At 33.2% G+C, this 27,421-nt stretch overlaps 3 protein-coding genes across 5 annotated transcripts; 2 read left to right on the forward strand and 1 right to left on the reverse strand.

The window, feature by feature from the left end:
• Positions 1-4,815: 4,815 nt before the first annotated feature.
• Positions 4,816-10,738, forward strand: LOC111464292 (MADS-box protein SOC1). 2 transcript variants are annotated; one of them, XM_023108436.1, is made up of 7 exons: positions 4,816-5,735; positions 9,264-9,330; positions 9,411-9,481; positions 9,577-9,676; positions 9,748-9,789; positions 9,887-9,928; positions 10,444-10,738. In XM_023108436.1, exons 1-7 carry the CDS (start codon positions 5,554-5,556, stop codon positions 10,594-10,596), a joined length of 657 nt encoding a protein of 218 aa, XP_022964204.1. In that variant the 5' UTR covers positions 4,816-5,553; the 3' UTR covers positions 10,597-10,738. The 2 variants fall into 2 exon arrangements, with proteins under 2 accessions (XP_022964204.1, XP_022964203.1); XM_023108435.1 differs by having other exon boundaries at positions 4,818-5,735; positions 9,264-9,345.
• A 1,676-nt stretch (positions 10,739-12,414) lies between these two features.
• Positions 12,415-14,455, reverse strand: LOC111464291 (MADS-box transcription factor 6). Its single transcript, XM_023108434.1, has 8 exons — positions 14,022-14,455; positions 13,562-13,637; positions 13,287-13,348; positions 13,111-13,210; positions 12,951-12,992; positions 12,807-12,848; positions 12,567-12,712; positions 12,415-12,479 (listed from the first exon to the last, which is right to left on the reverse strand). The coding sequence occupies exons 1-8, from the start codon at positions 14,201-14,203 to the stop codon at positions 12,416-12,418; spliced, it is 714 nt and encodes a 237-aa protein (XP_022964202.1). The 5' UTR covers positions 14,204-14,455; the 3' UTR covers position 12,415.
• A 6,958-nt stretch (positions 14,456-21,413) lies between these two features.
• Positions 21,414-26,101, forward strand: LOC111464290 (polygalacturonate 4-alpha-galacturonosyltransferase-like). 2 transcript variants are annotated; one of them, XM_023108432.1, is made up of 10 exons: positions 21,414-21,948; positions 22,320-22,354; positions 22,454-22,513; positions 22,648-22,776; positions 22,885-22,948; positions 23,032-23,078; positions 23,270-23,604; positions 23,739-24,096; positions 24,766-25,353; positions 25,478-26,101. In XM_023108432.1, the coding sequence occupies exons 1-10, from the start codon at positions 21,801-21,803 to the stop codon at positions 25,751-25,753; spliced, it is 2,040 nt and encodes a 679-aa protein (XP_022964200.1). In that variant the 5' UTR covers positions 21,414-21,800; the 3' UTR covers positions 25,754-26,101. The 2 variants fall into 2 exon arrangements, with proteins under 2 accessions (XP_022964200.1, XP_022964201.1); XM_023108433.1 differs by lacking the exon at positions 22,454-22,513.
• The last annotated feature ends 1,320 nt before the right edge of the window (positions 26,102-27,421 follow it).

The following is a 27,421-nucleotide window of genomic DNA, read 5'->3' on the forward strand; positions in this document are numbered from 1 at the left end:
CCAAAGAGGACATTCAACAAAATAGGTGTTCAATTTTTTTTTTAAATCATTAAAAATATATTTTAATTCAATTAGTGAGCCCAAGCCCATAATGATGATAAATAATAAATAGATATCTTTATTATTCAATAATTAGTGAAAAACTTTTTTTTTTTTTTTGGAAGGTTAATTCTTGTATTTTCAAAAATAAATAATAGCAATAAATTTAATTTTTTTAATTATTATTTGTAAATTTAAATGAAAAAAAAAGTAATTGTGCCCCTATATAATAAAAGCTATTAAACATGACAACTAACTTTGTATTACCAATAATAGTAAGTTTCCTTCCACGGAATGTTTAGCCGTTATTTGTTTTAACGATTTGAACTAACTTTTTGCTCTGCAAAATATTGATTGGGCCAATTGTGGACCCCACAACTCATTCCAAATGTAGCTTGTTTCATGGTATATGTGGCCTCCACCATCGCTGGGCCCTTCTCCATCCACGTCACCCTAACACAATCCTTGGCCTTTATTCATCCACGTCACTTATTTTCATTTATTCAATCATAAGAACTCCAAAATTAAGCGTGTTTGACTTAAAACAATTCTTAAAACCTAAGATCATGCACGTGAGATGCATGGAAAAGCCCGAATTTCAAATTGTATGAATTTGAAATGGAGCGTTGTAATATCAATTATTTTAACGTATATTTAATTGTTTAAGCAAAATTATTAGGATATTTTTTTTTTTTTTTGTGTGTGTGTTGTTTAAGTTAAGATATTGATTGAAATCCTAATTATTAAAGTTGTTAGAGAAAGAGATAGAAAGTGAAAGTTATTGTGATAAGTTAGAGAGAGAAACAAAAAGTTATGAGGAGAGAGAAAGAGTTTTATTGGTATAAGATGTTGTCTTTGTCTTTATTGACATTTATAGTCCCAAATTATTTGGTCCACAAAAAATAAAATATAGTGAAAAAAACGTGACTAAATTCTGTCTTTTTCTCTAAAATAAAACCAATTAATTATTTAAATTTCCCCATAAATTATTTTTATTCTTAGTTTTTTTTTCTTTCATTTTTTAAGATACTTTTAACAACTTACCCCAACATTTCAATAACTTATAAATTTGGTTCTTAAAAAATTATTAAATGATTTTTTATTATTATTATTAAATGAGAAGAAATTACATATTTTTTAAAATAAAAAAAATTAGTCTTTCATCAAAGACACTCAGATGTCTCCATTCCGCATTTCATCGAGATAAACAAGACGTATTCTATCATAACTTGTTCCTGCCAAGAAAAAAAGCACAACGTCAATAAATCCATGAGAGATTATTTGTAAAATAGCTACATTGAATCCCATATCGCTTATAGAACAAATTCCTATAATTATGAAACCCATATGAGAGATAGAGGAATAAGCCATCTTTTTTTTAAATTGCGTTGACCTGAAGATGTTGAAGCTGCATAGATTATTTGAATTATGCCTACTTTGATCAACCAGGGTGAACTCTTTTAAGGTTGATTTAAGCTCTCTATATCAACTATCGACCGTTCACTTGGATTTTTCTCAAGTAATATTTATAGGAATCATGCAAGCATATCGTACTTTTAAGTGGTTAGAACGTGCATGTTTAGAACCTCAAAAAGGAAATTTTTGGATGAGAATGCAAGTATGTTATAGAAAACTATTGAGGATGATATAGTATGATTAGCTCCTAGGGGTTGATTGTCTATTCTCCCGGTAAAGTGTGTTAATCTACGCAGAATTAGAACTAGGGTGCTAAAGTTAGTCGGCTAAATGATGACCTAGGTCAGGATGCATTTAGTAGACTGAGCACTTAAGGATTGTGAGCGAAGGTTAAAGGGTCTAAACCCTAGTTTTTCAAACTACGAAAGACTTGAAGAGTCAGAATAAAGTACCCTAGAGTCGAAAGTTCATGCTAAGCCACCCTAGGAATGCAGTAAATCTCCTTTAACTCCCAGAGATGACCAAGATTATGTTTAGAATATGTATTTTGTGCTTTAGGTGATCAATAGGTATATCTCCCTAACACGCATGCATGAGTGAACCAAATTAAGACTAGGGCACTAGGGTGCTAGAGCTAGAGCGATTTACATGTTGAACTGGGTCAGTCAGTTTCTAGTAGACCTAGCACCCTAGGACAGTGAGAGGTGATCAAAGGTCTAGACCTAAACATACCCAGAGATTGTATTAGCCCCAAGAAGCTAACCCCGAGTGTCTTGAAAATGCGAGATGAGATTTAAACTGCCTAGTCGCTCCTAAGAACCTAGTAGATCTCCACAACATCCAAGAATGACTAAAGTAGCTCACCATACAGTTAGTAGTATGACAGTGTCATTAAAGTATCCACCTTCTATCTCCTCCGATACGCCGTTAGAGTTAACAACACCCTACAAAGCAGTAACAATACAAGTATTGTCGAGCCAGGCTTAGGCCGAATAATGTGGTGCGTCGAAGTGACTAGGTGCACTTACGGACCAGGGAAAAAATGAACAATTAAAATAAAATAAAATAAATATAAAAATTTACGAAATTAAAATGAATAATTGATTCTCGAGTAGGTAGGATATTAAAATACAATTTATATGCACGTCAAAAAGAAAAACAAATAAATAAAACAATTACATTGAGCCTCATCCCGGACGCAAATTAAATGGCCTAAGACATAGTTCCATAGACTTATTGAGTAGATATTGGTCCACCCACCCTTCTAGAATGGATATCATTTTTGGTTTATGATAAATCGTAAATGAGTCACAGAGTACATGTCATTCAAGTTATCAAACCAAATCCGAAAGCGTATTAAGCAAAGGTAAGACTCCTATTTACAGATGGCAGCATCACCTATGGTGATCATGGATCAAGCGTCAGCCTACATTAAAAAATTATAAATACGATCATCAATAATCAAGGCATAGAACTGGAGCGTTATTATTCAAGTAAATTAATGCACGACATGATCGTTTCAAATATGAAAAATTAAACGAAACCAATATTAGCCACACAAAAGCGAAGGGTCCCTACAAATGAACCGTAGCCATACACATCAAATTCTTTGGAATTTTATGCCTTTTTTTTTATTTTTTTTTATTTTTTTTTTTATTTTTTTTACATGACACGATATCCCAGCCTGAATTAAGAAATATTGTAAAAAAATTCCACTATTTATTTTAAAGTGAAATAATTTAAAAATAATTTATGTGTGTTTGTGTTTATCAACTATCAACCAATGCTTGATTTCCATCAAAAAAGAAAAGAAGATTATTGGTTGAAAACTAATTGTTATCTCAATGTATGACATCATCCAAATAAAAACTTTATTATTATTATTTTTAAGTACAATAAGTGTATATTAATATAAAATCATTTCAATTCGATAAATAATTATAGATTGAATTGGTTAATGGATTTTCTTTAAAAATATTTCAAACCCAATAAACTAACTAATGTTTGTTTAAACATTAATTATAAAATAGAAATCTATATTATTTATAAATTCGAGCATTACATGAATTTATGAAAAAGGGCCCAATTTATTCTATTATTATTCTTTTTTGTTGGTTGAAAAAAAAAGAAAGCCTGATTGGACGTTTTAGAGATAATAATAAAGGTATTTGTATGATTCGATAACTCCATCCGTCTAAACTATTCCATATAAATTATAGAAATTAAGTTAAACTGTTTTTTTTTTCCAGTTAATTTTTGAAAATTTGAAAATTTGGCTTGTTTTGCAGGTTGACAATATTTTGTTCGAGTTAATCTAACCAACCCTACCCTTCTTTTTAAAAAATTAAACGTATTTAATATTTGTAATATATGTTAGTGATGTGTTGTGACTTGTAAATGTTTGATATTTGAACTTTACGTGATTTTAGTTAATAATGTAACATATATTATGGATAGGTAAGATTTTTCTTAAAATAATTATAAAAAAAATTAACAACCAACCGAACCCAAAAAATAGAGGTTTGAGCTCTTATTTCTATTCGGGCTACTTTGACCACCAACTTAATTATCTAAAATTTCGAGTCAGTCAACTCAATTCATATGCATTTAAATATTACTTAATATCATATGTTTTTTTTTTTAACTTTAGCTTATTTTTGGTAAATGTGTATTTTTTTAATTATATTATATTTTAGTCTTTGGTGTGTTTCTATTAAGGCATCATTTCTGTATTTATTTTCAAAGCATCTTTTTTGGTTATCATACAAAATAATAATAATAATAATAATAATAAATTTAATATTTAAAGAAAATCCGTTAATAAAATTCTATACGAATATTTTGAAATTTTTATTCAATGTAATCTTATTCTGATTAAATATTAAAATATATATATATATATATATATATATATATATATATATATATATATATATATATATATAAAGACTAAAATGACCAAATTAGTTTTGTTTATAGTTTTAGTAATATATTTATTGACTTCAAAAATATTTTTTTGTATTTTAAATATTTTAAAAGAAAGCAAGAAAATTGAATTCTTAGTTTAATAAATTTGGGAATTTAAAAAAGAAAAGGAAAAAGAGAAGGCGCGTGGAAGACACGCGGGAACGCGGTTTTGGAGGACGAGTGAATGTAATGATGGCCAAACGTTGCCGCTCGGTGATTGGGTTTCAGTTATGCAGACCGTACGGAGCAATGTGGAGGGGGGTTGTAACATAGTACTGCCCGCTACCCACTGCCCACTGCCCGCTACCCGCCTGCCCTGCCCCCCTCTGTAAAAACACAATCTGTACGGACAAATGAATTTTTATTTCCATTTGTAAGCTTAGCTAACAACTCCATTTCACTCTCTCTCTCTCTCTCTGACTTTTCTCCCCATTTCCATTTCCATTTCCATTTCCATTCGCTTCCCCGTTCGTGATTCTCCTCTTATCCTCCTCCTCTCCTCATTCCATTTTTTTCCCAAATCAAGAAACTTAGGATTGGATGAATCACCCTCCTTTCTCTCTCCTCCTCTCTCTCTCCTCCTCCTCCTCCTCCTTCTTCTTCTTCCTCCTTTAGCTTTTGGGTACTCTAATTCCTTTCCAAATATTCCTCCTCTCCCTTTTTTAGCTTTCTCCAGCAAATTTGTAAAGTGGGTTTGAAACTACTCCACAAAAGGAAAGGTGGGTTTGCTTTGTTTTCCTCCTCTCTCCTTTGTGTTCTTCAAAATTTGTTTCTGATTCAACCAAAATAGCCCCTCTGCCCCCTTTTCTCCTTCTGGGTTTTCAGGTTTCTGGGGTTTTCTGTTGCTTTTAGATTGGTTCTGCCCTTTTGTGCTTCTATTTCAAGGTTTTCTTGTCTTCTTCTGTTTTTTTCTCTTAGTTTTTGTGTTTAGAGGGGGAGATTTCAGTGCTTCTGCTCCTTGTTTGATTACACTTTTGTTTCCTTCTGTGGCCTTCCCTTCTTTTCTTGATCTATAAATTCATCTTTTCCTTTGTGGGTTTCTTGAGATCCATCTGTGTGTAAGGGTTTATAGTGTTATTTAGGGGTAATTCCTCTATTTTTTAGTGTAAAGAGGTTTCAAATCGTGAGAAAATGGTGAGAGGGAAGACCCAGATGAGGTTAATTGAAAACGCAACAAGCAGGCAAGTCACCTTCTCCAAGAGGCGAAATGGGTTGATGAAAAAAGCCTTTGAGCTCTCAGTTCTCTGTGATGCTGAGGTTGCTCTTATCATCTTCTCTCCTAGAGGAAAGCTTTATGAATTTGCAAACTCAAGGTACTCTTAACAACTGCTTTTGCTCCAATCCATTCAGATTGTATGGCTTTAATCTTGATCTGCCTATGAATCTTTCCATTTATGAAGGATTTCTTATAGGTCTTAAGTAGCCTGGTTTTTTGCTGTTGTTTTCAATGAAACTATTGGGAGAAGTGAAAAGGGTTTGTACTATATAACCATAGTTTAAGCACTCATACTGTTGATTACTGTTTGGTTTATATTAATTTATCAGTTGATTCCTTATTTAGATTATGATCACACCCAAAAGCCTGCAATGGCTGCTCCTTTTTAGAACCCATGTCTCAGTTTAAGGATTTATCTTATTTTTCTTCATGTCCCAAGAACATTAATATTTTCAAATGTCTAAACTGACCATAAAACTTTAGAGTTTTCTAAGAAATGATATTGTATTTTTGTCATTTGCCACTCTTGACATTCCTATAATAATTGTGTTTTTCCCTTTCAGCTTGTTTTTTTTTATTGTTACAACATTTTAACGTTGTTGATAATTATTGGATGTTCTTGGATTTGTGTTCTGTGTTCTATTACTTTTGTCTAGGTTTTGTTCCTAATGGTGGAGAAGATTATTGCATGCATGCAATATAGAAAGATTTGTATGTTCATTCAGTAGTTTACTGTGTTCATATCATTTTTTTTTTTTGTTTTTCATTCCCAGTTTTTGCTGAATAGATTGGTTTTCATATGTTATTTGTGACATCTAAGGTAGTTGTTGCTTTCAATCCTAGTTGCTATATGGATGGAGATTGGTTCTATATTCTTTTGGAGTGAGATTTCTCCAATAAAAAACTAAAAAAAAAAAAAAAAAAATTATATTATAAATTTACTCCGATATGAGATAGGTCTCTAAACTTTAAAAAGTTTCTAATAGGTAGGAGTATACATCTAACCCACTAACCCGAGAACCCAACCTGAATTATAAGGGTTGAATTGGGTTTAAAAGGATTTTTCGATTTGGGATGGATTCGTTTTTTGGAACCTAATCTAGTTTAGGTTGGGATTCGAAATTCAAATTATTGGGACAAACCGAACCAACTCAAAAGCCTAAAAAAAAAAAAGAAAATAAAATAGGTCCAAACCCACATAGCACAAGCCCCACGCAGTTCAAGCCCATGAGTCATTGTCTGCGTCTGCCCCTACCTCGAGGGTAACTAGGTATGTAAAATGAAGTCTTGACTCTCGCCCTCGCAATCTTACCACTCACATCACAACGTTCGTCTTCATCGTTCGACTCATCTTTTTGTGTGTTGTCGTTCGACTTCTCAGTTCTCATCTCATTTTCGTCTCGTCTCTGTGTCGTTGGATGTCGATGTTGCTCGCCTCTTTACTTCTCTGTTGGACTCTCTTCTCAGTTCTCATTTCTTTGCTTGACCTTGTCTGTGTTTCTTGTCGGATGTCGTCACCGAGTATCTCTCTGCTCAACACTCTGTTCCATTTCTGTCGGGCTTCTCCACACTCTCTACTCGGCAAAATTTTGGAGCAAGCTTGAACCCTCAGGTTGGGTTGTGAAAATTTTCGAGTCCAACCAACTCAAACTTTTGGATTGGTCCAAAAAAATCCTCAACACAATTTAACCCAACTTGGACTACGTACCCCCTACTAATAGATCTCTAAACTTTTAATTTTATATTTAATATATCCTTGAACTCTAATAAGTCCCTAAACTAAACTTTCGATTTTGTGTGTGTTAAATCTTTGAACTTTCAACTTTGTGTTAAATACAACACTCAATTTATTCAACATTTTTCAAATTCATGAACCTCTGCAAAACAAAAATAAAGCTTTTATGTACTGTTAGATCCAAAATTTAATTTCATGTATAATAAATTTATTGATTTTAAATAATGTTGAACATATCGAGGATTTTTAGATATATAATTGAAAATTTAAGACTTATTAAATACTTTTTAAAGTTTAGAGACGTATAAGACAAGCTAATTTAAATTTAAGGTCAAAAAAGGGTTTGGTTATAATCTCCCAACTTGCCGTCCAAAGTCCTAACAACTTAGTTACTTCTATGATTTTGTTCACTAAGTTTTTATTGGACGAAAAGAAAAAGCATTATCTAGACTGCTCTTAGTGGGTCCTAAATTTTGTAGCCAATTTTAAGGATTGTTTTATAGATTTGTCATCCCAAGAGTTAGTGTTAACCTCAAAGGTAGGTCTTAGAAGCATAGGTTCATGATTAGCAACCCGTCTATTACACTCAATTTTCATACCTATTTATGATGATGAGTACAGACGTGTACACTATGATGATGATCATCATATCTTGCATGATATTCGAAGTTTATTTTACCTCCGAACGTCGGTGGACACAAAGGGTGTGCGAATTGCTTGATGGGTTCATGTGTGGGTTGTGCGTAGGGAAATACTACGCATCCAATTTGTCGGGACTGGAGGATACATTTTAAATGATATGTCCCTGATCATGATTGCATGTGTTTGCATTCCCTGATCCCAATAGCGGGGTCACTTATGTGCTACTTCTATATTTAAGGCAAAGGCAACCCACCCCTGTACGGTTGATAGTGGCATCACAATTAAAGACCATAATACATGCATAGGCTAGTTTCTTTTAATTTTGTAGATCTTAGGTTAGTACAGGACATTACTAGTTTTATATTTACTTATGTTTATTTTAATTTTTGCTCGGTATGGTTTTAAGATATTTTTCTTAAACATGTAAGTCCATGACATTGTTTTATGAAATCGTTTTAAATGAGTACTTCCGCACAAAATATTACGTCATGCATATGGTAGCGTCTTTAAGCTAGTAGAAAACTAGGATCGTTACAGTTGGTATCAGAGTTTTAGGTTATAGATTATGTAAACTAGTCTACAAAGTAGACTTGACTTGTTCTATGGTCCCACCATCGATGTCCCATCGCCGTCAAGTTGTCATGCACAACATGTTATGTTACGAAGATGGTAACTATTTTAGGTCAGAAGAAATATACCCAAATTGTATCTAAGAAGTTTTGTAGGTAGATTACGATAAAATCTAAACCTAACAATAACTTGTTCCTTGTGATCATAACTCCAAGTCTTTAATGTTTCTATTCAGGGTCGTGGTTCTTGTCAAGAACTTATTGAATCTATCGTTTGGGCTCTTATTAAATTAAAAGTTTCTCCTACTACTCAGTCTAGAATCTTGAGTATTATCCAACAACATGCTGTAAGAGTAGCCCATTATCTTTCGGGTGAAATTGCCACAATATGAACGTTATTCTTAGCAACAATTATTGCAGTCGAATAATGGTTAGGAGGGTTTGAAAGGCATTATGGCACTAAGATTTTCAAGGCTTAGCTTAGGACCCCACTACTCGTTGTATTTAGTATGAAGACTCACAGAAGAAATACGGTGATGGGTCGATATAGGAAATGAACAGTAAAGCAATGTGAATTTTGTGTGGGATCTTATTTCAATGAACTCATTCAATAAAGATGAATATTGATCTGTGCATGAACTCATTTAGTTTGCTTCCACATTTCTGCTCTGATCTTCAGCATGCAGGCAACTCTAGAGCGGTACAGAAAGCATGCAAAAACCAAAGAAGCCCTCGACCCTCCATCGGTTAATGATATCCAGGTTTGTCCCCAACATTATTCCTAGTTTTAACCATTTGATGATCCACATTCAATGATCTTCTGCAGTTGGAGCATCTGAATCATGAAGAAGCAGCCACCCTGATGAAGAAAATAGAGCAGCTTGAAGTTTCAAAACGGTTCTAATGACTTAATTTCTTGTTTTTTTGGTTAAATCGTTGTTGTAATGCTGAAATCTGGGCTTGTCTTAAAACTGTTCATAAAAAAATTGTAGGAAAATGTTGGGAGAAGATCTGGGTTCTTGTTCCATTGATGAACTTCAGCAGGTTGAACTTCAGTTGGAGAAAAGTGTTTGCAAAATTAGAGCCAGAAAGGTTTTTGATTCAATCCCTTTTTTCTCTCTCTAAATTCAATTCTCTCTCTAACCCGGATTTTTATATTACAGGTTGAAGTGTTTGAAGAACAGATTAAACAACTAAAGCACAAGGTGAAACGATTCAAACATTCATCTGAAAAGTGTTTCTATTGGGTTTTTTTTTTTTTTTTTTTTTTTAAATGAATCTTTGGGCTGAAATGAAATGCAGGAGAAACTCTTGGAAGCCGAAAATGCTAAGCTACTCGAAAAGGTAAACGTCTGAATTTGGAGAGACTTGATAGAACAATGAACCTCTACAACGATATGATCATATTTACTTTGTTAGCCAATATTGTTCTTTTTGAGCTTACCCTTCCGAACTTCTCTTTAGGGTTTTTAAAACGCATCTACTAGGGAGAGATTTTCACATCTTATAACCAATGTTTCATTCCCTCTCCAACCAATCCACCCATTTTAGAGGCCTAGCGTCCTCGTTGGCACACCACCTATACCATTTGTAACTTCTCCTCTCCATCAATGTGGCTCGAGATTCCACATTAGTTGGAGACGGGAATGAAGCATTCCTTATAAAGGTGTAGAAACCTCTTTCTAATATATACCTATGATTGTGATACTCCAGCAAGATCTGCATAACCTCTATCAAAGATATATGATATAACGTTAGTTAAGCTATGTTGTTGTTCGTTCTTGACTCGATGAATGTCCGACTTTGGTTATAGCTGGGTATTAACAGCTAACATGGGTATGTTTTATTTTCATATATAGTGGGAAAGTGAGGCAGAAGGAGTAAAGGAAGTAGAAAGAGGGGAGAATTTAATGAACTATGCAGAAAGTAGCAGTCCAAGTTCAGAGGTAGAAACAGAGTTGTTCATTGGGCCACCTGAAACAAGGCCAAGAACATTTCTTTCCCTTAACTGATTCAATTTGTAGCCCTAATATTACTTTTATGTTTATAACAATAATAATACTCTTTTTCTGTTCAATTTCTACTCCATAAAGCATTACACACACAGAGGGAGAGATTTGGAAAATGTTTGTAAATAATTCTCATTTTTCATCTCTTTATAGCTCTTCACAGACATGCTGATATTGTTTCTTCTCCCAACGACCATTTAAAAATGTTTAATGAGTGACTCTCGTGTTGAGGTTAGAAATGATATATATTTCATTCAACTTGACTGGTTGGACCTAATTTTATGAATGGTTTTGGACTCTACTATCGTTATTCAAATGTATAATGTTTCTTTACATATGGTCTATGCACGTTTGCATTGACTCACTGGGTGAGCTTGTTAACGTACTTTTTAGGCTTGACAATGAGCTAGAAAATGATTGAAAAAATGAAATGTTAATAATATATTTATTGGCACGACTAAAGAAGAGATATGTGACTAAATGCTTCACATAACATGAAAGAGGTCCCACGATATAGATCATTTAGGGATATGATATGAATGAATACTTTAAATGAATGGTGCACGGAGTTGATTAGCCAACCATACCGCATGGAGACAAACGTGGTCCAATTGCAAGTAGTGGTTCGGTTGGAATCGTTATACAAAGAGTTTAGGTTCAAACTGGAATAGTCAAACTAGTCAACGATCTTTTTTTTTTAAATTTATTTATATATTTTTTTAATGAATGCTCTCTTTAATTTTAAGTATGAATACATGCTCGTGTGATCAGCGTAAATGTTTTATGGAATGATGAATGGTTGCTATTAAAAGTCAACTTTAAGGGGTATTATGGTCTTTTAGTATTCTGGGCATATTTTGAGATTTTAACGCAAGCGGAGTGCCTCCACTCAGATTCGAACGCCGGAATTGACGCAAGGAGAAAATACTTATTGCGTTGAATCCATACAAATAATAATAATATTATTTTTTTAATAGACACTGTAAAAATGTTACAATTGCGATGGTTAAATAAATAATCCTCTTTGATAATTTAAATGGGTGACAAAATCATAAATTATCTTTTAACATTAAACATTATATTATATTTTTTTCTTATTAAATATTATGATTTTTTTACATTTTCTAATACAAATTATATTAAAAAAATTAAAGTTATTCAGTAAATACTTCTTTAAAATGAATATTGTTTTTAAGTTATATATATATAAAAATAAATAAAAAATAAAAAAACAAGAGTCTCAACGCTCATCCTCACAAAAATAAATAGAGAATTTTGTAAGGGCGGAGATTAAAATAAGACAGAGAGATGGGGATGGAAAAAACTTCCCCTCTTGTCACACTTTGCCCCCTATGATATACCAAATGAACGGACAAGAAGAAAAATATTAAAGTTTTAATCACATAGAATTAACGATCTAAGAACTTAAAATACACATATTTGTACATTAAATTTTTTTTTTAATTTCAAAAACACCTCTAATATTTTTTCAAAAATAACCTTAGAAATAATTATTGTTTTATAACAAAATTACAATAAATACAAAAATTACAAACATAATAACAAACAAGCAGTGCAAACTGACATTAATAAAGCTCTGTCTCTGACATTAATGATCTTTCATATTAATAATACGCCACACATTATTAGAAATAATAATAATAATTTATGAATTTAAGGGATTACATAAACCAAATGCCATAAAATGGGTAGGGGTAAAAACGTAATTACACCACATTACAAACACCACATATTTTCAAATAAAGCAAATATAGAGAATAATATATTTAGTCCAAACATTCATTCAAAGATAAACAAGAATTTAAGTGGAATTCAAATAACCCATATGAACAGATGGCCCCTCTTCTGAGAAATAATTTTGGTACCTGTTAGTCCAAAATAATCTATCATCAATAATAATATATTTTTTTTCTCGACGCATACAACGACCCGAAAGAGGGATTTAGAGATACCCGATTTGTAAGATAGGTTCGTGTTGATACTCAATGGTGCTAGCTTGTGAAGGATACAACGGGAAGGTGTTGCCATGTTCAGCAGCTGATGAACTTGAGCTCCAAAAACTTTGGATGGCTTTAAGATTTTGTCCCTCTGTCTCGAGCTATAAGTATCACTCAAACACATAGTACACTAAGTAGTTAGATATTCAATATGTTCATAGTTCAATTAGGCAAAGTGTTCTTCAAGTTACAAACCTTGAGCTTCAGCTCTCGATTCAGATCTCCGAGTTGTCGTTCCTGCCATTAATTCGCATGTTTTTTTAAAAGAAATTTCATTATATAAAAATAATTAACGATAAAAACAAAATTAAAAAATATTTAAACTTTAATTTGTTTTACCTTTCTGCGTAGATCTTCCATCTGTTCAGTCATCATCTGAGTCTGCAATGGATAATAAAATTTAAAAAAAAAAAAAATTTAAAAATGGAAATTTAAGGAAAAAATAATTTTAAAAAGGGAGAGAAAAAGTTGGTAAGAAAGTGAATAGTAACAATAATACCTTCCTTTGTCTAGCTTGAGCAAGAGCTGCTTCAAGTTGCTTTTCAAGATTTTGGAGCTCCTTAACACTCAATGGTCCAAGATCTTCCCCAAGCAAGTGCCTATCATCCAAAACTTTATTATATAGCCTTCTTAATTAATCATTCATACACACGATTTCGATACCCTTTTACGAACCTATGAGTGCGACATAGCGATTCATATTTAGCTTTCAGTTTCGAGATTTCCACGAACCAGTTCTGCACATTTGTGTCATTAAACACATCGTTAACCCTACGAACATTCTCCAGTAACTCATCCAAACATAATTCAACTAGTTAAGACAGTAATCCTCGATTGGAAGCCGTTGAACTCAAAACAAAAATTATTATCCATATATCTTTGAATCATATTCTAATCCACGATCGTAATAAGAACACAATGGATTGAGATCGGAGGAAAGAAAGAACAACCTGGGATTCTCGTTCGCTGTAATTGTCTTGGGGAGAGAAGCAACAACGTTGGTATCGCTCCAGTGTCTTGGTCGTACTACAAACATGTCAAAAACACAAATCAAGTACTAAAATTCATTAAAAGAGAGAGAGGGAGAGGGAGATTTCCAAAGGATTGAAGGATGAAAAGAGAAAGAGACAAAAGAGGTAGCAGATTGAGTGGGAAGAGCAAGAATCGTAAGTATACACAAAGGTCTGAATGATGAAATTAAGGAACAGAATCTGTGTGTGTCTGATGTATGAGACAGGAGATTAACAACCTAGGCAAGGAAAAAAGAAAAAACAGTTTTCCCCAAAAACTAGGTAGGGTTTTGTTGATGTATAGAGAAAGCGCGTGGATCTATGAAGGCGTGAAGAACATGATTAAGAAAAAGAAATTTGGCGGTGTCAGATCTGGAGAGAAATGAAGTTAGTTAGTTACCCAGCGCTGCCGAATTCATAGAGCTTGCCGCGGCTGGAGAAGATGATGAGAGCGACCTCAGCATCGCAAAGAACAGAGAGTTCATAAGCTTTTTTGAGGAGACCATTACGGCGCTTGGAGAAAGTGACTTGGCGGTTGATTTTGTTCTCTATTCGCTTCAGTTCAACTCTTCCTCTCCCCATTTTTGGCGGCTGTTTATGGAGTTTTGGGGAAGTGGGAGGAGGAACAACAAGATGATGAAGAACAACAAGAACAACAACAACAACAAGATCTTCCTTAACAATAAAATGGAAACCTCACCACTGCTTTGTTTATTCCTCTTTTCCTTTTTAATTTCCCTAACCTAATGCCTTTCTCTCTCTACTCTCCTCTTTGGGGTTTTAGATAGAGAGAGAATGTAGGGTAGCAAATAGGAGTTAGGGCTGCCTTGCCCTTCAACTACAGGGTAGGGTTAAAAAAACCATGCATTCATGTCAAATAAAAATTATATATCTAATACACTCCAAACTCATCGCTACCCGATATCGTCTATTTTTGTTCATTACATGTCGATCCTATGGTAGGAGGAGTAGTTTTCATATCCTTATAAGGAATATTTCATTCCAATCAATGTAGTGTAACAGTCCAAGTACACTCCTAACAAATAATGCCCACTTTACTCCATTACGTATCCCTACCAACTTTACGATTTTAAAACGGTCTGCTAGAAAGAGGTTTCCACATCCTTATAAGGAATACTTTTGTCCGCTTTGGCCTGTTATATATCGTCGTCAGCTTCATAAATTTAAAACACGTCTAGTAGAAAGAGGTTTCCACACGTTTAATATGAATCTATTAAATATAAAAATTTAATTTTGTGACAAATAAATTCATGATATATTTTTTTTAATGATAATAATTATGGCACTAACCTACTATGTTTTGTCTAAACATTGAGAGTGACATCGTATGTTATAGTTTGAGACGTTTAATCTTAAACCTTATTCTATAGTTTCACGTGTGATTTATGGTTTAAACAATATAACAAATAACTTTACGTATTCTATTAATAATTTATAGAAAAGTCTTAAACCCTTCGTGCAAACCATGTTTAATACTTCAATTTATTGCAATACGAGGTATTGTATAGGGTTTATATCAGATTAGGTCGTACTTAACCGTCTAAGTTAAATGCAATATCTTGTCAAAAGAAGCTACTAGTATGTCATTATTCACTTAACGTATTTCAATTAGAGATGTCTATTTTACCTTCGAGGATCTGCCTCGAACGGAGAGGGAGTGAGAAACATTTTTTGATAAATGGGTCGGGGACGAGATTATACTCCCAGTCTCCGTCCCAGCCCGGAAAATGTTATTCCCAATATTTTGACGTCAAAATTAATAAAAAAAATTATAAAGAAATATGAAGTTTTCTCTAATATTAATATTTTTGGAAATTTTTGTACAATTAAAAGAGGGCTAGAAATGGGTGTGTTTGGTACGAACAGTAATAATGATTACAGGAATAAATTAAGTAAAAATAAAAACTCATTATTTTATGAAAAAATAATAATTAACATAATTGAAAACTGGCATTTATAATCACTTAAATTTCTTAGTTCTAATTTTTTAAATCATTTATTGCTTATCAAAAAAATAAATTGCTAGCTTAATTTTTTAAAATGTTATATCTTGAAGAAAAATATATATTAGTAATAAATTAAATTTAAGTTTTAAAATTAATTATCATCGTATATTCTAATAATTTGTGCTAGTTAGAAACACGGTGTAACTATTCATCCATACCCAGTATTTGGATTAGGATTCGGGATCACGCCCAAAATTTAGATTAAGATTCAAGATCCGGGTTTGGCACTGATGGCCCCGAAATTCTCCTTCATTTCCTACAACAAGGTTAGTCAAACACATGTTTTTCTAACATATTTTGTCTTCACTCACATGTATTATAAGGAAATATATGCTAGCGGTGGACATTGACTGTTACAAATGGTATTAGAGTCAAAGATAGGACGGTGTGCCAGCGAGGACGCTGAACTCCCAAGGGGGTGGATTGTGAGAGCTCATATCAATTGAAAAGGGGACGAAACAGATGCGTTTTAAAACCGTGAGACTGATGACAGTATGTAAGGAGTCAAAGTGAACAATATCACCTAGCATATTGATATATAGCTTTGAAACCGGGATTAGTGTCGATAATATATGTCTCAATCAATCGAAGTAATTAAAAGAAAGTTATTTTGAACGTCAAATACAATAAATAAATGATGTTATTCTCATTCAATGTATTGCCATTTTTGTGCACCAAACCATTGTTGTAAAAGTCCAATTGCCAAATAGATTTCATGTGCAAAGGGCAATAAGGTCAGCTAGAAAGATAAGAACAATGAAACATAGGACAATGAGACTTAAGGGGCCCTAATTTCTTTCAATTTAATGCCAAGTTTTTATTATTCATTAATAGAATAATAAATAAAAATAATAATAATTCAATCCCATTCACACCTTTTGTCCTTGAAATGACTACACTCTGATTTTCCATGTGCTCTCCAGGGGCATTTTTGACATTTTATAAACAATTACGAACGATTTATGACGATAGATCACAGAAAAATACGTCAATTTTGCCGAACAATTTTGATTTGTGATCAAAACCCTAAATCAAGACGACGCCGTTGTTTTTCCTATTTGTTTTTTACAATTTTTTAACCCTAAATCAAGTCTCGAGCTCATTTTGGTAGACGTAAATTGTTGATATGATGCAAAATTAGTGAGAGATTCTAAAAACTTAACCCGGCAACTAGAAGGTTGGTTTTGTCGAGATGACAACTCAAGAGAATAATCGGGACATTGAATGACGATTTAGGCTTTATCGCATCTTAAATTTTGGACGTCCATGATCGTTTCAAAAGTTTTATTTACAGTAGTAAAATATTAAAACGCTAAATAAAAAGTCGAATCTGAATATCATCTTTAAACGTAAGCCAGACAAGTGTACAAGTCACCATCTCATCGTCGTTCTGGGTCACGTTTAATATGTTAAAGGGTTCTACTTTAAGGAAATTTTGAAACGTTTTCAAAAGGTTAGGGATATTATTGTAATTTTATAAAGAATAATGGTTTTTTTTTTTTTTGGACGGTTTGGATTAAAAGCCAAAAATATTTTTATTTTAATTCAGACAATAGGCTACAGTACACTGCCACTCTAAAACCTTTTCTCTTCTAGTCCATACATATAAGTATCTAGCTTCTCCCATTTTTGGACTAACTTTTTTTATATTTCTAAAGAAATATAATAAAATAATTTCAATTTTATTTATTATTTTAATTACTTTTCATTCGTGACGTGAACGAACTGAACTATATGAATCAGAGTGATCGTGAGAATATAATGGTTAAAAAATATTTAAAAGAATTGATAGTTACTATTTGTACCAGCAACGTGTACCAAACTCTAATGCTAAATATGCTTAGTTAAGAGTGAATTTATGTTGGGTAACCGATCACAAAGAACGAGTGCTAGTTTATGAGGATTGTTTTCCCAAGTCCACCGCTACCAATATTGTCCTTTTTGGGTTTCTACTCAAGGTTTTAAAACACGTCTACTAGAGAGAGGTTTCCACACCATTATAACAAATGTTTTCTTCCCCTCTCCAATCGAGGTACAATCTCACAATCCACCCCTTAAGAGGTTTAGTGTCCTCGCTGGCACACCGCCCGGTGTCTGACTCCAATACCATTTGTAATAGTCCAAGCCCACCACTATCGGATATTGTCATCTTTGGACTTTCCCCTCCCTCTCAAAGTTTTAAAACAGGTCTACTAGGAATAGGTTTCCACATGAATATTTTGTTCCTCACACCATTTAACCTCAGTGTGTTTGAAAAACTATGTTGGGTGACTTACGGATAATCTCAGGTGTCATATCAGAACCCCAAGTCCCAGTTCAAATTTTGGAGATGGGACGTTACTTCATTTAACTTCAATTTATTTGACAAACTATATCGGATAACCCACGAATAATTTTCGATAAAAGAATCAGTGTTGATTTGTGAGAATAGTCTTCACGAAGGAATACAAGAACCGAGGTGACGAATCAAAACCCTAGACCTTAATTCAAATTCTAAACACGAAGCGTTACGTCATTTAACTTAAATAATGATCGTATATCGTAAGTGTGTAATTTAAACCAAAAGTCGTCCCAAAATTTACCCACCCTTGCATAGTTGCAGTAAAATACAAAAGCTAAAAAATTACCACAAAGGGTGTAGGAATAGGAAAATGGTAGAAAAAGGCAAATGAAATTATAGGGTGTCTCAGTACATTCAGTGGGAGATAATTATCTCCTGTCTTGTTGTTGAACCAGTCCACAGTAAAAAAATAAAAAAAAAAGTTACCTAACCCTAGAAATAATGGGGCAGTTGGGGTAGAATTTGCCATTACGAGAAAGTTTTAATGGGTATGAAAAGGAACATTTTTTAAATGCAGTATTGCCACTCATTTTCACTTCCCTTTCAAACCCTTATCACCACCCATGATCATGACTTTTGCCTTTGTCTTCAAGCAATGAAGTTGCAATATGAACACGTTTAGAGAGCTAACCCTTTTTTTTTTTCTTTGCTTTTCACCTCCTTCATCCAACATTTTACCCTATTTTTACGATAGGGTGTGACGAAAAACCGAGTCGAGATCGTGAATTATTAAAGGTACTGAGCATGTACTGACGTGTAATAGACAACTGCAGTTAACGTGTTAAATTTTTATCGAACAGACAGCTGTAATTAACGTGTTAAATTTTCATTGAGACTTTTTATATTTCTATTCAAACTAGCAGATATTCATAAGGTCGATGACATCGATGTGTACTAACAAACGAAATATATTAAAATAAAATAAAATCAATAAGATATAACATTGAAACCTAATATTAATATATAATAACAAATTTTAGTTTATTTAAAAAATGTGATTTTTTTTTTCTCGAAATATTTATCAACTTCGATGTGACATGCGAGTAAATGACGAGTGCATGAATGAATCTAGACCATAAAGAACAATCTTGAAAATAGGATAAATAAGAAAACCTTAAAAATTGAATATTTCTTCCTAAACTGCATTGCAGTCTCAAGAATTTTCCTAAAAAGCATGTAAATAAGGACAAAAACATACTGAAATGATTCGTGTTGGTTTGTGTGGATAGTCTTATGTGAGATCCCACATCGATCAGAGAATGGAACAACTGCCAGCAGCGAGGACATTGGTCCCAAAGGGGTGGACTGTGAGATCCCATATTGGTTGGAGAGGGGAACGAAACATCTCCCTAACAGACATGTTTTAAAAACGTTGAGGGAAAATCCAAAGAGAACAATATCGGTTAGCGATGAGCTATTCACTCTTAGAAGCAAGTACGTAACGTGGTCATGTTGTAGGAGAATACCGAGAATTCCCAAGTAGGATACAATTCACATCTAAACATTCGAATTCCTTCGTTCGGTTTTTATAGTCAAGAGCTTAGGGTTTCTGATTCTTTTCAAAATCCGATCGATACTTATCAGCTCTCGATTCATACTTATCCGCTCTCGATTCTCTTTGATGCATAGATCTTAGCCATCAATACAAGCACTGTACTTGACATTGAATAATTAGGTACCTTGGTTTTTAAAGTTGCACGTTTTGTCTCTCTTCAAGTGGAGAAAGAAAGATTTTATTTGATTTATTTTTATTTTTTACACCAACTCTTATACATATTCAATAAAGCTTTTTGTCTGTCCTTGGAAGGACGTATGGATTACTATTGAACTATGTTCATTTTACCTGTGATTTGGAATTACTTTATACCGTTGTAATACCAGGACATTGATTTGTGTTTTACTAACACGTGTCCATATGATCCGAGTTAGAGAACAACGAGAGAAAACTTAAGCTTAATTTAATGAATTATTTTTTGTACAATAAATAAAATTTTTAATCTTAAATAGAACGTTAGTATACATATTTGGATTAAGTTACATATTTTTCGTTCATAATATTTCTTTTTTTTTTTTAAAGTAGTTTTGAAACATTGTAATATTAAGATTTTAAAAGAATAAAAGTATTTTTAATTTTTACTTTATTTCAATTTTCTTTTAAATACTTTATTTAAACCTTAAATTTTGGATAACTTGTGCCAAATTTGGGCTTTCCCAAGTAGGTGTCACATGTTCCAGCCCAAACTTTTGGTGGGCTAGAAGCTACTAGCCCAATGAAGTTGTTATAACTTAGGGTTTCTTGTTGGGTTCATATGACGCGTGATCCGTGATCCTTAGACTACAAATTTTGATTTACATGTTGACATTTTTTTTTATTGGAACAACCCAACAAATACGAAAATAGAGTTATAACACGACCTGATTTTTTTAAAAAAAATAAGGTCCTCATTTGATATTTGAAAATTGTCATATTTTAGTTATTAATGTAACATATATGGTGGATAAGTATGATTCTTTTTATAAAAATAATAATTAAAAAATCCGACAATCCAACCCAACCTGAAAACAGACAAATGGGTTGAATTGTGAGCTCTATTGAGTTGTTAGAGTCATATACAAATATGGAGTTGTAAAACATTTATACTGTTAGGTTATTATTTTATTTTTTTAGTTTTTTAGTTTTTTTTTTGTTACTAAAATGGAAATATAACACAATAATGTAGCTAGTTTTATTGTGTTTTTATGTATTTTAGTATTAAATATATATTATGTTTATTAGAAATTCAAGGGTATATTTTATTTAAGAAGAATTATAACATTTATTGCAATTATTTAAGCTTTTACATTATTAAGAATAGCTATTGTGAGTATATATGGAAAAAAAATAATTTATCCAAATCTGCACGAAATTAAATATGAATAATTGTCTATTATCCAATAGAAAAAATAGAGTTAATAAATTAATGAATAAAAAAACTAAATACATAACTATATGGAATATATTAGAACCGACCAAAAAAATAAATAAATAAGGCAAAAAAAAATATAAAATAAAAAAAATATTTTGAAATATGGATCTTATGCTTAATTGTAATATTATTTATGGATAATATGGAATTATATAATTTGAATAAAATAATTAAATGAGGAGGGAAAATAAAAAATAAAAAATAAAAGCTGAAATTGTAAGGAAAATTAATCTAGAAAAAATAAATATTAATTTTATTTCTAATAAAAATAGTGAAAATTATATTTAAGTAATTTATAAGGTTTTTTTTTTTTTTTTTTTAAAGAAAATGACAAAGGGAATACGCGGCTGAATATGACTGATGGCCAGGTGGACTCCATATGGGTAAAAACGACGTCGGGTTATCCCTACTTGTAAATGATCTTCCTTGAGAAAAAAAAAAAGGAGAAATTAATTACAATTAATAGTAATAGAGAGAGAGAGAGAGGAGGAGCGACGAGCTGAAGCTAAGCTAAATCTTGAAATCCAGACCACTCTGCAAATTTTTTTTTTCTTTTAGGGTTCCGCAATTTTCGAGTCTTCTGATTGAAGATCACTCTTGGATTTGCTGATGCCTTCTTGCATTTCTTCTGAGATTTTTTGGTTTTTGTTTTCTCAAATCTCACTCTCTTTCCGTGCTATATTTTGATGAATTTCCACTAGCATTTCAGGGGATTTGTGATAATTGTATGTAATTTGCCGAGATCTTGTTGTAATTTCGGCTTGTGATTCGCTTCGTTGATTGTTTTCCGACTGGATCGTCCCCGACAGCTGGTTTTTGGGGATTTTAAGGCATCCCGATAGTCTATGGCGTCGAAGAGGGGGTTATTGTCCGCTTCTGCTTCACAGAGAGGTAGAGCTGGTGGTGGATCTCGACTTCCTGTTATACTTGTCATTTTCTTCTTGTTTCTCTCTCCTGTGATCTTCGTCTTCAGTCGAACTCTCCGTGGTGCAGGTTAGTTTCGTTGTTTTTGCTCTTTAGATTTGTTTGTTGTTCTTGCAAATTTGCAATGTAGCTGTTTCCAGATCTTATTTAATTGAATCAATAGATGTTATAGGAATATTGATGCCGCCGACACATTTTGGAAGCTGATAGATGGATTATATTTTTATTATGTTGCAAAATTTAATCACTGATTGTTGAAGAGAATAAATTAATCTGGTCGTGATAAATGTTTGTCGGTGGCTTGGATGTTTTTAATTGCACTGGGGGAAATTTAACATAGTTAGAAGAACATAAATATGGACGTTAGATTTTGTCAATCTGAGTTGACCTTCTTGCGGAAATTTGTCTTTGAGTTGATGCGATGGTTGATGATTTTGCAGATCTTGAAATTATTTCGAGTGGTTCTGTTCAACAGGTATGTGGTTGATTTTTCTTGTAATTAGTAGAGAGTCTACGACATTGTGGTTGATGATGCGTCTGTAGTTATCATAAGACATACTACTTGAGAGTGCAGGATGTTGGATGGAGAGAAAGAATAGCATTGCAACAGATTAAGTCTCTTTTCTCTAAGGAGGCAAGTGGTTGCTGGTTTCGATAGAATGCATTTGATTATTGCAGTTTTATTCTAATTCATTAGTTGGTTGAAACAAAGTAGTTTCACTATTTGTGGCCCTCTCACAGGGAAAGATTATTGATTTTATATTTCAGGTCATTGATGTGATTGCTGCTAGCACAAATGATATGGGTCCCTATAGTCTTGATCATTTTCGGAAAAGTAATTTGTCGGCTTCATGGAAAATAGATGCTCTGGAGACTACGGTTGATGGCATTTCTGAGGTTGGTTGGGCCTCTCTAGCATTTGATATATCTATGATGTGGTGCATTCTTCTTGTGTAACAATTTTCCTTCTTGTCGTGATCATTCTCGTGTGTCTCTGTTTTGTAGAAGAACCAAGTTGTTGTCGATATTGGGAAAGAAATACACGACAGCAAAGAGGTCAAAAATGCAGGTGGGTATTTGAAATCTTTTGTGTATCGTCATAAGTTTTACTTTGATGTTCTTTTCTTTGATTGATTTAGTTGTCTTGTGCAGATGATGTTTCCCAGTTTATGGATAGTCCTGCAAAACGGTCTAGGAGGGTAACTGTTAATCTTAAATGATTTGCATTTCCAATTTTCTGTCATTTTTTACATTGAAACTAGTACTAGGTTTACATCAATGGAATATCAATGGGAAGAGACTTTGTTATTTTAATTATTGTATCACTGTCAATTACTATGTTGGATCAGCATTTACCTCCGATTTTATACTTATGTTTAGCTACTTGCAGCAACTTCGAGAAAAGAAACGTGAAAAGCGTGCTGCTCAGTTGCTTCAACAGGACGACGACCTTCTGATAAAACTTGAGAATGCTGCTATTGAACGCTCAAAGTCAGTTGATACCTCAGTCTTGGGTAAATACAGTATATGGAGGAAAGAAAATGAGAATGAGAACTCTGATTCAACTGTACGCTTGATGCGGGACCAAATGATCATGGCAAGAGCATACCTAGGTATAGCAAAGATGAAGAATAAGCTTGACCTGCATCATGAACTCCAGATTCGTTTGAAAGAAATTCAACGTGCCTTAGGAGAGGCAAGTACTGATGCCGATCTCCATCGAAGGTAGCATAATCTTTTCCATCCTCTCTTTTTTTTAGAGAATTGTGACTCGAAGGAATTTCTTTACTGCTATCTGCATCTCTTGTTTTCTACTTATGGTTTTGAAATTATAATCTGTTGTATGTAACTGTTTGCAGTGCCCCTGATAAAATAAAATCCATGGGCCAAATTTTGTCAAAAGCAAAAGAGCAATTATATGACTGCAAGTTGATAACAGGAAAGCTAAGAGCAATGCTCCAATCAGCTGACGAAGAAGTCAGAGGCTTGAAAAAGCAAAGCACATTTCTCAGTCAGTTGGCTGCCAAGACCATACCTAATGGAATTCACTGCTTATCCTTGCGTCTAACTATAGACTACCACCTTCTTCCTCCAGAGAAGAGAAAATTTCCTAGAAGTGAAAATTTAGAAAATCCAGATCTTTATCATTATGCCCTCTTTTCAGACAATGTCTTGGCTGCATCAGTCGTTGTCAACTCAACCATTGTGAATGCCAAGGTATCTAAACGTCTCTTGCACCTGAAGCTTTTTGTGCGTTTGTTTCAAAAGAATGGGTCTTGATAAACATGGTTTTTGTATTATGATCCAAATTCCTTACATGCACAAATTCCATAGTCCATTTAAAAAAAAAATTTAATTCAAAATTTAGGTTTAAATCCTATTTTGTTCTTTGTTTGGATGACTTCTTACATTTTTGTTTATCTGCTTTCAAATGTATTTTTCTTCTTGAATTTTGCGTTGAAACTGAACGTAGGCACTTTTCTTTTGTTCATTTACCCCCATAAGTAATTATCGGTATAGAAAATTTAGGTTATTCATTTTTGTAAATGATTAATGAAACATTGTGACAAGTATTAAACTGGTTTTCATACAAAGTTAAGGTACTAAAATAGAATATTTTACTGTTAAATACTAAAATAAAACGTTTTGAAGTCCAAGAATCACAAGAATAAGTATGAAACTTCAAGAATTAAAATAGGATTTCAACGAAAAATCTATTTCCTTCCTTTCAATGTTTTTGTTATTGCAACCCATATGATGATGTTTACCTTTTTGCGTTGGTTGGATGCTAAGGGTGAACTAATACTACCAATTCATAATCATGTATTTGCAGGTCTTTTTTTCTGTTGTTTCTGACTAAATTATGCATGGTGGAATTTATTGCAGGATCCTTCAAAACATGTATTCCATCTTGTTACAGATAAGCTTAATTTTGGTGCCATGAACATGTGGTTCCTGTCAAATCCTCCTGGAAAAGCCACAATTCAAGTTGAAAATGTTGATGAATTCAAGTGGTTAAATTCATCTTACTGTCCAGTATTACGTCAACTTGAATCTGCTGCAATGAAAGAATACTATTTCAAGGCTGGACATCCGACCACCCTTTCATCTGGTGCATCAAATCTTAAGTACAGAAATCCAAAGTATCTTTCTATGCTTAATCACCTGAGATTCTATCTCCCTCAGGTATATCCCAAGTTGGAAAAGATACTGTTTTTGGATGACGACATTGTTGTTCAGAAGGACTTGTCTGGATTGTGGGATGTGGATCTTAATGGTAAAGTTAATGGTGCAGTCGAAACCTGTGGTGAGAGCTTTCACCGTTTTGATAAATATCTTAACTTCTCCAATCCTCATATTGCAAGAAAATTTGATCCCAATGCATGTGGATGGGCCTATGGGATGAATATGTTTGACTTGAAGGAGTGGAAAAAGAGAGACATTACAGGCATATATCATATGTGGCAGAGCTTAGTAAGTTTTCAATTATGTCTACCGAGTTTTTTGTATCAATATTTATCAAATTTTACTATACATACATATATTTCCTCAACAAACAGATTCAGATGTTCATTTTTTCCCTTGCATATGGTGTCAGAATGAAGAAAGGTTACTCTGGAAGCTAGGAACACTACCTCCTGGTCTGATTACTTTCTACGGACTGACACATCCACTGGACAAGTCGTGGCATGTGCTTGGCCTGGGTTACAATCCAAGCATTGACCGGTCTGAGATAGACAATGCAGCAGTCATACACTACAATGGAAACATGAAACCTTGGCTGGAATTGGCTATGACAAAGTATCGTGGTTATTGGTCCAAGTATGTCAAGTACAACCATCCTTACCTTCGCCAATGCAAGTTAAATGAATGAGGCTGGTTTTACACTTAGATATTTTACTATGCTGCTATTTCTCGCTGAAACACATTGGTTGGTTCCGACATTAGATTGGTGGGGGGCTAGGGATCTCCTTAACATGGTTTTACTATGCCCCTCTTCCCTCTTTCTCTCTTTATAATTCATTCCATTCATTCCCATCTCATACCCTCTGGTACAAGATATGATATTCATTCCCTTTTTAACATGTAAATCCATTAATTGTATTTGCTGTGTTAGCCAAGCTTGATCTGGATTACTGAGTCCATACCAATTCGCTGTAATTTTGGACAACAGACGATCTGCTTCTTTAAATCCATATCCATGGTATAAATTATAGATTCAGAAGTTTATGCACTATAACCCTTTTTGAACCGAGCGATATTGCTCCAATTCCTTTAGTTTCAGCTCTTGAACTGAAACTGCGAAGTATCTTACCAAAGAATTAAAACTAGGAAGGATATACATTTCATCTATTTTCTTAAATTAATCTGCTCTCCCCCTTTTCTGTTTTATAACGCCTGTTTCAAATCATGGAGGTTATTACTTAACTTCTCTATATAGCACAGCTAATCTTGGAGTAGAGCTACAGTAATATGAACAGTGATTCATTCGAGCTACAGTAATATGAACAGAGATTCATTCTCGAATGAGGAGAGGTTTTACTCTGATAGCATCTGTAATGCCATAAGTCCAAGATTCACAATTTAGATTTGGCATATTACGGTCTTCTCTGCATTTCTTATGATTTGTCACACTATCTATTCTTCTCTGCATTCCTTATGATTTGTCACACTATCTACTTGTCTTGAACTGCTTTGAGGTTGAACATTATCCCCACGGGTCTATATATATAATATTAACTTGGTTTATTCCTATTCATATGTTTTCAACGAAAATTTCGAAGAGCTTACCCACATTTAACTTTAGAGTTTCTACATTTGAGCTACTAAAAAGAAAGGGACACCATGTGTAGAATAGGTAGTAGTTATCAATTTTCTTAAAGTGTTTCTTAACTATGTCTTGCATACCCTCGAGACCCATTCATGTACCACTTAAACTTAGGTGTCATCGTTGTCTCCTTTAACGTCTTCTTTTTAAAGGATAATCTCCCTTGGTACATGGTTTTTCTTTAGGATGACAATTTAGATATTACTAGCAATGATGAACATTTGGTTGACCTATGTGAGCCCATGACCATCTATGGTTTCGATTGAAATGTTTTATTAAATTTTCAAATATGCTATTAGAGGCATGCATATAGTAACGTCTCTAATTTAGAAAAAAAGGGAGGAGGGTGGGGGGGGGGGGGGNGGGGGGGGCGTTACATTGTACTTTTCGAGTTTGAAAAATGATTTCAACCGTTTTTTAGTTTGTAAACTTACCGATCATATTTTCATGCTAGTTGGTTTTTAGTGGAATCAGTACCCTTGATTTAAGTTATGTATATCGATTTTCTTAAGGTTAAGACGACTGATACTGAGGTATTTGTATAACTCTATGAATGAATAATTTTTTATTTTTTATTTTTATTAATTTTATTATTCTAATTTATTTTTTAAAAAAGAAAATGTATTGCATTTTTTTGGTTTGACAACGGAAATTATGCCAACTTCAAACAACTTCAGTCACTTGTCTTAGGTGTCCTTGTCTTCACTTGATTTT

The sequence above is a fragment of the Cucurbita moschata genome, unplaced genomic scaffold, assembly GCF_002738365.1.
Source record: "Cucurbita moschata cultivar Rifu unplaced genomic scaffold, Cmos_1.0 Cmo_Scf00030, whole genome shotgun sequence".
NCBI lineage: Eukaryota > Viridiplantae > Streptophyta > Magnoliopsida > Cucurbitales > Cucurbitaceae > Cucurbita > Cucurbita moschata.

What these genes read in the sequence shown, in the direction of transcription:
- LOC111464292 (XM_023108435.1), top strand. Translation starts at nt 5,554, where the DNA reads ATGGTGAGAGGGAAGACCCAGATGAGGTTAATTGAAAACGCAACAAGC. An exon ending in CATCGGTTAATGATATCCAG is followed by an intron (nt 9,346 to 9,410) that starts GTTTGTCCCCAA and finishes GATCTTCTGCAG; the next exon opens with TTGGAGCATCTGAATCATGA. An exon ending in TTAAACAACTAAAGCACAAG is followed by an intron (nt 9,790 to 9,886) that starts GTGAAACGATTC and finishes AATGAAATGCAG; the next exon opens with GAGAAACTCTTGGAAGCCGA.
- LOC111464291 (XM_023108434.1), bottom strand. Translation starts at nt 14,203, where the DNA reads ATGGGGAGAGGAAGAGTTGAACTGAAGCGAATAGAGAACAAAATCAAC. An exon ending in ATCGAGAGCTGAAGCTCAAG is followed by an intron (nt 12,713 to 12,806) that starts GTTTGTAACTTG and finishes TGATACTTATAG; the next exon opens with CTCGAGACAGAGGGACAAAA. An exon ending in GAACCTATCTTACAAATCGG is followed by an intron (nt 12,480 to 12,566) that starts GTATCTCTAAAT and finishes TTGGACTAACAG; the next exon opens with GTACCAAAATTATTTCTCAG.
- LOC111464290 (XM_023108432.1), top strand. Translation starts at nt 21,801, where the DNA reads ATGGCGTCGAAGAGGGGGTTATTGTCCGCTTCTGCTTCACAGAGAGGT. An exon ending in CAAAGAGGTCAAAAATGCAG is followed by an intron (nt 22,949 to 23,031) that starts GTGGGTATTTGA and finishes TGTCTTGTGCAG; the next exon opens with ATGATGTTTCCCAGTTTATG. An exon ending in CTGCAAAACGGTCTAGGAGG is followed by an intron (nt 23,079 to 23,269) that starts GTAACTGTTAAT and finishes AGCTACTTGCAG; the next exon opens with CAACTTCGAGAAAAGAAACG.